At 51.6% G+C, this 8,965-nt stretch overlaps 2 protein-coding genes across 6 annotated transcripts in view; one reads left to right on the top strand and one right to left on the bottom strand.

Annotated features, from left to right (window-relative positions):
- LETM2 (leucine zipper-EF-hand containing transmembrane protein 2) overlaps nt 1–4,544 on the top strand; it is a 20,858-nt gene extending 16,314 nt beyond the window's left edge. For 4 of the 5 annotated variants that reach the window (XM_010838766.1, XM_010838765.1, XM_010838761.1 and 1 more), the window contains 2 exons: nt 466–558; nt 1,544–4,544. In XM_010838766.1, the coding sequence (XP_010837068.1) occupies nt 466–558; nt 1,544–1,597 (147 nt within the window). In that variant the 3' untranslated portion in view covers nt 1,598–4,544. Of the gene's footprint in view, nt 1–465; nt 559–679 lie in introns of all 5 variants that reach the window. The other variant, XM_010838764.1, reaches the window with a different exon arrangement.
- Nucleotides 4,545–5,845: 1,301 nt separating this feature from the next.
- Nucleotides 5,846–8,965, bottom strand: part of FGFR1 (fibroblast growth factor receptor 1) — a 47,859-nt gene continuing 44,739 nt past the window's right edge. The window contains exons 14-19 of the mRNA XM_010838846.1: nt 8,586–8,776; nt 7,877–7,999; nt 7,653–7,723; nt 7,310–7,447; nt 7,037–7,142; nt 5,846–6,855 (exon numbers count right to left, since the gene is read on the bottom strand). Of these exons, the coding sequence (XP_010837148.1) occupies nt 6,679–6,855; nt 7,037–7,142; nt 7,310–7,447; nt 7,653–7,723; nt 7,877–7,999; nt 8,586–8,776 (806 nt within the window). The 3' untranslated portion in view covers nt 5,846–6,678. The remainder of the gene's footprint in view (nt 6,856–7,036; nt 7,143–7,309; nt 7,448–7,652; nt 7,724–7,876; nt 8,000–8,585; nt 8,777–8,965) is intronic.

Raw genomic sequence — 8,965 nt, 5'->3', positions numbered from 1 at the left:
CCCTCCCTCCCTCTCTCTTCAGGTATTGCAGGAGCTTCTATTAAGTAACACCTTTCATTTGAATAAATCATTTATTACTAGCCACCAAAAATGACACCAAAGATGTCAGTTTTAACTTAAGTTATGTCAATGCTGGCAGAAACTGATGCCTAAGTGAGAAATGGCAACTTTTGTGTTTGTTTGTTTGTTTTGGGAGTGAGGACAGGATCAGAATGGCAAATAAGTAGCTTGTTAATAACAAAGGATTTTAAATATCAGAATCTGATTAGACTGCAACTTTTGTATCTAGAGTGCTCAAAAGTTAAAAGGTAATACTAAGTTGCTATTTCAGGGACATATACTGCCTATTTCATCCAGAAAGGAAGTCAGGAAAGCAAATTGTGCAGAAAAGTACTAAAGTAGAAGTGCTTCTGAGTTTCAGGAGGAGCAGACAGCTTAATTTATATAAAATCTCTCTCTCCCTAGGCTCCAAAGTCAGATATTCCCCTGGGATCACCCACTCCCCCTGAATCTAAAGAGAACACGGCCGGTTTAGCACCTCAACTGAAGGAAACTAAGGTGAGACACTTTTGATTACGTGAAAATAACAAGAAGTTAATTTCATTGGTCCTTTAATAAGGACTTATTTTGGGGTACTGCTTGATCTAAGAAAGTTCAGCATCTGGCTGTATGCATTTAGGTTCCAGATTTTGCCTGTTGAGTCCCATGGCAGACATTCAGAAGTTGTTTCCAGGATCTGGTAGTCACGGCAGTGTGACTGTAGCTCCAGTACACCTCGTGTCCTACGTCAGTAACCCGACTCTCAGCTCTGATGTTTAAGGATGAAGAATGGATACAGCTGCCGTCAGTTATGTCATCACCCACAACACCATCAAAGTCTATTTCATTACCTAAAGAATCCATCACTTCTGCTAAAGAAGATGTAAATTTCTATAAAAGGAAACTTTTCCTCAAGTTGCTTTTAGGGGCAGTGAGAATCTAGAATTATAATAGTTGCAAAACACCACACCCTCTCTCCGTGTCCTCCAAACAGGAAGCTGTAGGCTGAACTTCAGTCACCTTATAACCACTATATTTTTAAAAATTCAGTGATCTAAAAGCAAATACATATATCAACAAATGCAATCGTGGTTCAGAACTAAACATGTTAAGTCTAGAAGCTAATTACAATATAGGCAGATTCTTATTTTCTGTTGCGCCAGATGGAAATAGTTCCCATATGTTGTGTATTTCACACAGGCTTCAGATGTCAGGAAATACTAGCAGGAAAGCAATTTAAGAATCTTAGGAGAAGTGCATGTAAACGAGAAATTACTTATCTATCCACTTTTCCTGTTTGGGGGTGAGAGCAGAAAGCAGGAGGCAGTGAACAGTAGGGGGTCACAGGAGAGTTGAGCTGTGGAGTGGCTCTGCTGGCTCTCCAGGACCAAAGAGGGAGCCACTGAGCACCAGGATTGTTTAACCCAAGGCCTTGTCTGCATGTCTTCTTTCTCATTGTGACCAATCCCTAAAGTCCTTATGTTTTTGTACCCCAATACTCCAGGCAAAATCAGAAAAGACAACCCAGAACAGCAAGGCTAGTTCGAATGGAGCATAAGGACTCACGGAGGATGGAGCTTACTCTCTCTGGCTTGCTGCCCTCAGCAGTGGCATCCGTAAAGAACGTCCTTGAGATAGAAGATCAATCATTTAGTCCTCAGGGCAGTCTTTTGAGGCCTTGTAACCGTTCAGATGACGTCAGTGGCAAGACCAAGTTCGGATCATTTGGAAAACTAATTGCAAAGTCCATGTTCTCTGTAGCATTAGATCATCCCACTGGACTTTGTGTAAGGCCCATCTGCCATATTGTTTTTTAGCAACTTCACGTCCTTTTAAGAGAGGAAACTTTTTTGTGCAATGGAATCAGCCTGATGCCTTAAGATACCTCTTGTCTCCTCTAGCTCGGTAAGCCGGGTAGGAACTAGGGAAATTTCAAAGCCAGTCATCACGAGCATTGCACAGGCACTCTCACACTCTCACTGCCTGTACAACTTTTTCAGACTGAGCACACACACACACACATCAGTAGGAATAGTGCCCTGGAAACAAAGTACCTTTGGAGATGGGATGGATGTAAGTCCCTGGTTAGGTCTTCCCAGATCTAAAGAAGAAAAAGCTTCTTAGGGAAGAAGATGGGGAGTTCAATAGACTGGCAATCAGAGACTTGGCAGCCCTCCTCGGGCCTGCAGAGGCTGCAAGGATCTGGGAGGCCGCCACTCCTCCGGCACATATGGCTTCCATTAGCCTCCATCTTGCTAGGAAACATAATTAAGGGCTTAAGACCGAACCATTTGTTTGTGCTGGGTGTGTGTGTTTTTCTGGTCTGTTTGTCTTTCACAAACAAGACTGTTAGTCACAGGTTGTTAAGAGTCTGATACAATCCCAATACTACCCAGGAACAGATATTATGTTCAGATATTTATGTTGGTTATCTTCAGTGTTGTCCACACTGAAAAACCTTAATAATAAATCGATCACCATGCAGCTGACCACCAGCCTTCTTCCTTTGGGGAGTACTTAGAAAGGAAGAGGTGTTTCAGCTGCAGAAATTAGATTTCTGTACTTGCTGTGGAATTGAAGGCAGTTAGATGGGCATCCATGGAACCAAGGAAAACTCAAATCAACCTGTCTGGGGTAATCTAAAAGAGGAATGTTATCGGCACTTGACAGCAAGGAAATGCACTTTAAAACCTTCCCTAAACCTCCCCTCCGCCAAGGGACAAGCCTCACCATGTCCTGTCCTGCTGAGGAACTCTATGCCATTGGCCTTGGAAGGTGATTCACAGTAAAATTTCCCATTTTTAAAATGATGAGTGTTTATTTTAATTAGTTCATATTTCAAGAGTTTGCATGTGAGAAAGGGATTAGCTTGTTCATTTATGCAACCCTGTTGCAGCTGGGTGCCTCGTGGGTGCTGTGGGGTTGCTCTACAACTCTGTCTTTCCCTGTGAACAGAGTGGGAAAGGGGCCCTTGGCCACCTCAGACCTCAGCTGGACTTCACTCATGTTTGCGTCATAAATAGGCATCTGAGACCCTCAATACACCTCTCTTTCCCTTCTTCTAATAGTGCCTCAGAGAGCTCACTTCACTGGTAAGTACTGCTGAGACTGAGCTAGTGGTGTTCTGGTAAATGATTAACACCCGGTCTGGTGGTTAGAACTCTGTGCTTCCACTCCAGGGAGCTTGGGTTCGATCCCTGGTTGGGATCTAAGATCCCACATGCTGTGTGGCGTGGTTTCAAAAAAAAAATTAATAGCCAACTCTGGGGCATGGTTGGGAGGGAGCCCTGACTTGAAGCATTGCAAAGCAGTGATGTAAATACTCCCACACGGCTGATCTTCAAGCTATCAATAGGTCACTGAACAACAGTTGGGGAGAGATGGATATGGTCAGCTTGAAACACCCCACTTAACTGACCCCCGACCTCTGGGAGGAACAAGAGACACTTAAACCTCTAGTTGGTGCAGGCTGCAAACGTTATCGGAGAAGACAATGGCAACCCACTCTAGTGCTCTTGCCTGGAAAACCCCCTGGGCCGAGGAGCCTCGTAGGCTGTAGTCCATGGGGTCGGGAAGAGTCGGACACGACTGAGCGACTTCATTTTCACACATTGGAGAAGGCAATGGCAACCCACTCCAGTGTTCTTGCCTGGAGAATCCCAGGGATGGGGGAGCCTGGTGGGCTGCCGTCTCTAGGGTCGCATAGAGTTGGACACGACTGAAGCGACTTAGCAGCAGCAGCAGCAAACATTATTTCCATGTGCCAGGACAGACGTCTAGGAGGCAGTGTAGCGTAAACGGCCCTAAATACTGTTAAGTGGCAACTTAGAACTTGCCCCAGTGCTTGGGTCCCCATCCACCTGCCTCCCAACAGCTGAGTGGAAGCCTGTCTCCTTGCCCTGCTCTCTGCTCTTCCCCACAAATGCATCTACTGTGGCTGCACCAGCTGCTAATAATCTCACCGAGTATAATTTTAGGCATTTTCTAAAGCCCAACCCCGGTGGTGATGTCAGACTTGGCCCATCTCACACCCTGAGAATTCTGCAACAGAAAGGTGTTGGTGGCTTGGCACGTACGGACCTGCACCTGTGCCGTGACTAATTGTGTTTCAGTCATTACAGGTCACAACGGTGATATCGAATAAATGCTCTATAGTGTTAAAACCTAAAGATCTCCTTGTCACCACCAGTGCACACCGGTAGGTAGGGTCAGACTAACGGAACCTTAACGCTGATCGACACCTTCCTTTTGCCCAGGGTTCTGGCCCGCTGGCTCCCCCCAGTGGCGGCAGTGTGAGAAACACAGCGACTTCACTGTCAGAGATAAATTTCCTTCAGCCGTGGTTCAATCTTACTTACCTGAGATCAATACAGTACATTAGCGGTGCCGGGGGACCGGTGACCCCTGGCCTGTGGCAATTAGAAAAGGCGGGAAGGTGGTATCGATCGATGCTCCGGCCCTCATCTTTTAACCCTCAGGAAACCAGACAGACTCAGTGCCTTGACAGCATGACATCTTCATTAGATAAACTGGATCTCTTTCCTCAAGAGACCCAATCCGGTCATCTAAGTAAAATGGCCATTTCATTTTCTCTTAGGTCAATTTCACTATCTTTAATTTGACAGCTCAGTCTCTCGGGAAATTCATGGGTGATTAGAGTAGTTACAGCAACAGTGAGTTGTGTCCCACCACCTCTACTGAAGGCACGTAAAGCCCTTTGTGAAAGAGCGACCACGCATTCACATGACCCTGGGCCCAAACTATCATCAGTATTTTACAATGAAAGGCACCACTACAAGGTGTCCCACAAATGGTTTTAAAAGCTAAAATTCATTTCCTGATTCTGTTCTTCACCAATGTATGCCTTCCTCAAACGTGAACACAAATCAGAATATGTTGACAGTTGCATATTCACAGAGCTACCCAGCAGAAGACAGAACTTTATAATGAGCCAACACTAAAAGGGGCCAAGAAACAGCTCAGAAAGGAAACTTCAGGAGCAACCCGATTCTTCCCAAACGAAACTGGACTTGCTTTTATACTCAGAAGGGATCTAGCGAAGAGCAAGCTTTGGGGGCAGAGGAAGAACTACAGCCTGAGCCCTAAGGTTCCAAGGAGCCGGCACCTACTTGGTGGGGGCAGAGGAAGAAAATTCCCCAGCAGCCAAAATGCACCTTCACGGAATGTCTTCCTTTTCCTGAGGGCTGGGGTGGAGTTCCTACGGGAAGAACTGGAGGAGGCCAAGTGCTAGCCCCAGCACATGCGGTCTTATCACTGGAATTCAGAATGGTGTTGGGGGGTGGGTAGGCATGATGGACATGCCAGAGCCCTGGGTGTAAAGCTGGTCTTAGGTGACGGGTCCTCCCTGACAAAGCAGCACAGGCAGAACCATACCCACACAGAGGAGGAGCCACTATCTAGGTCTAAGTGCCTGCCGCCCAGGGTCAAATTATCCGTGGCCTGCCTCTCCATCACTTCAGCCCCACTCCTGGCTCTTCCCAGCTGGGCCCTAAGCTCCCTGTCTGACTCTCAGACCCCACAGGCTCCACGTTCCCCACAAGGAAACGTGTGGTGGAGGGGCGGTGGGGCCTGGCCCTGGGCCCAGTGCCCCCCTACCTGCCCACCACACAGCTGCCTGCCTTCTTTCCCTGCCTTTCCCAAAGCCCGGCAGAGGAAGGAGGGCTGTCCAGTGGCCTCGGAGCAGGACCCATGGGGAAGAGACCTTGGGACAGACAGCCCCAGAGCCCGTCAGCCTCGCTCCTTCACAGCCGACCTCCTCTCCCGTGTCACACAGCCCGTATAAAAATGAAGCAGCAGCAATTTTTATTGAGGGACCTAAACTGAAAATAGGTTTAGAACATAATTTAAAAAAATAAAACAGCAAAAGTAGCAAAAAATATATGACCTTTTTAAAAACATTTTCTTTTTTTTTCTTTTTTCTTTGTTTTTAATATATAGCAACTGATGCCTCCCAACCACCAGGAGCATCTTACCCAATGGGTAAATCTCTGGTAACGACCCTTTTAAAAAGACATGTAAATATATACTCAGATTTATACACTTTGTGTTTTCTTCGTAGCTATGTACAGAGCCCCTGCTTTGGGGCTGGGCCCCAGGGCCACGCCGCCGGCTCCCGGCCTCTGCGTCCCCACCCTCGGGTACCAGGTATTTGGTCAGCAAAGCAAATTAGTTTCGGAATCAATAAACCACTGGCACTATCCGTCTGGAACAGAGGTCGCCTGCGGAGGCCCGGGCGCTGACCACCCCTACACCCAACTCCCGCTCTGGCCCGAGGATCTGCCACAGAACACGGGCCATGGGCTGGCGCAGAGTAGGCAAAACCAATGCAGGAAAGCTCAGTCGGCTCTCGCTCGAGGGCGGCTCAGCCCTCACTGCCCAACCCTCCAGGTGGCAGGGAGGGGGTCTTGGTCCAGCGTTTGGCAGGCCACGTAGTAGCCATCAGCAAGGACCGGCTTCCCTGCTCCTCTGTCAGGCTGGGAGGAGGAGAGGAGGGGAGCTCGGGGTGCGGGCCTCAGGGAGGCCGGCCAGCAGAGCGCAGGGGAGGCAGCGAGTCCAGCGGGAGGAGGGGCAAGGCGTTGAGGATGGAGTCCGGGAAGGGGTGCGGGGTGTGGGGGCCAGTCAGCGCCGTTTGAGTCCGCCGTTGGCCAGCTGGGCCGGGTGTCGGGGCAGGCAGGGTTCCTCGGGCAAGGGCTCGTGAGAAAAGACGGAATCCTCCCCGGAGGAGCAGGTGGAGCTGCGGGTGTCGGGGAAGCTGGGGGAGTATTGGTCCAGGGGCATTGACAGGTCCAGGTACTCCTGAGGGCGGAGACAAAAAGATGGAGGACCCGCACTCTCCTTCCCGCGGCGGCAGGATTCATTCCGCGAGAACTCGGAATGAACCCCGCGAGAACTAGGGATAAATCCCGGGAGAACTTGGAATGAATCCCGCGAGAATTCGGGCCGGTGGGCACACAGGGTCTGGGAAGGGCAGACTCACCTGGTTGGAGGTCAAGGCCACGATGCGGTCCAGGTCTTCCACCAGCTGCTTGAAGGTGGGTCTCTGAGAGGGGACCGCGTGCCAGCAATCTCTCATCATCATGTAGCTGGGGCAGGATGGCGAGGTCGGGGTGGGGGGGGGAGGACAGACAGGCTCAGGGCGGACGGGCCGCGGGCGGCTGGCTGCGCGCCTCCTACTCCTCCCTCTATGCCCCGAGCCCAGTTCGCCCCCAGAGCCCAGCCCAGGACCCCAGGCATCTCTTCTCAGGCTTACAGCTCGTTGGTGCAGTTACTGGGCTTGTCCATACGATGACCCTCCTTCAGCAGCTTGAAAAGCTCCTCCACGGGGACCCCAGGGTATGGGGAGCCGCCCAGAGTGAAGATTTCCCAGAGGAGCACCCCAAAAGACCACCTGTGGATGAGCGTTGTGGGCGCAGAGCTAGGGCCCCCCACTGACCTCACCACCTCTCCCCCCAAGTCCACGACCCCAGGGGACCATGGAGGGTCAACCTCTGGGAACAAAGTGAAGGGGCAACGTTTAGTTCATTTTCTGAGACAGGATGGGGAGCTGTACCACCCTGGAAGCTCTCCCCAGCAACTGCTTATCTCAGACTCACACGTCGCTCTGGTGGGTGTAGATCCGGTCAAACAAGGCCTCCGGTGCCATCCATTTGACGGGCAGTCGGCCCTGCAAGCAGCACGGGGACACTGGGGTAGCCCGGGGCAGGCAGGGGCGGACGTAGGGCTGGACCCAGCTCACCCGTCCACCCAGCCTGTCGGGGTGGGGGTAGCCCAGCGGCTCGGAGTCCTGGGGCAGAGGACGGGCAGCGCCTGCACTTACGTTGGTTGTCTTTTTATAGTAGTCGATGTGGTGGATGTCTCGAGCAAGACCGAAGTCCGCGATCTTCATCACGTTGTCCTCCGTCACCAGGACGTTCCTGGCGGCCAGGTCCCGGTGGATGCACTGTGGGGCCCGGAGGACAAGAGGGATTGGGGGGGTGGGGTGGAGGTGGGGTGCAAGGGAGGGTCAGCAGCTGCCTGTGGGCCCACTTCCCTCACCAGCCCTTGCCTTCCCCACCCATCGGCCCCCTGAACCATCCAGTTTCCTGCTACAGGGTCCCTCTCCTGTAGGTCAAAGCCAGACATCCAAACACCCCCAGCTCTGGGCCGCCCAATCACTTCAGCAAACCCTCCAGGTATGTTTTCCTCCCGGTGCTTGGCTTTCAACATGCAGGCAGTGAGCTGAACCCCTCTCTGTCCAGTGTGCATATGAGCTCTCATGGGGATGCCCTGTTTCCCCGGCCAAGTACATCCATACAGGGCTGGGCTCAAACAAAGCAGCATTTACCCAGCACCCAAAGCTGCACCTAACTGTCACACAGGACCTCATCTCCTCCCTGTAACCAGTTACAGCTGAGGCATCATCATTCTAACTTCACACTGGTCCAGCCCAATCCCAAGGCCTCAAGGCCACGTAGCTCTCCTGGCTCTGATGTCCCCGCCACCCCCCGGGATCCCACGCTACCCAGGGGAGCCGTCAGGAGCCACACCTTCTTGGAGGCAAGATACTCCATGCCTCGGGCCACCTGGTAGGCGCAGGACACCAGGTCCTTGGAGGAGAGCTGCTCCTCGGGGTGGTGGCTGGGGTTGTAGCAGTACTCCAGCCCTGGCGGCCTCCGGGCCTGCAGGTACTCTCGGAGATTGCCCTTGGAGGCGTACTCCACGATGACATACAAGGGACCTGGGGACACGGGCGCGGAGAGGCCGTCAGGGCCGCTGGGCAGGTGCACGTGCTGAGCCTCACCCAGAGGAACCCCAAGGCACATCACGAGCCTGTTCCCCAGGCCTCACCTCCCCTTTGAGGGGAGCTCCAGAAATTCATCTCACTCCCCAAAGAAAGCAAGGGCAGTCATTCTTCTCAGCCTAGTCC

The sequence above is a fragment of the Bison bison genome, unplaced genomic scaffold, assembly GCF_000754665.1.
Source record: "Bison bison bison isolate TAMUID 2011002044 unplaced genomic scaffold, Bison_UMD1.0 scf7180017864105, whole genome shotgun sequence".
NCBI classification, from domain to species: Eukaryota; Metazoa; Chordata; class Mammalia; order Artiodactyla; family Bovidae; genus Bison; species Bison bison.
The sequence above is the reverse complement of the archived record's forward strand: the minus strand, read 5'-3'. Positions and strand labels throughout refer to the sequence as shown.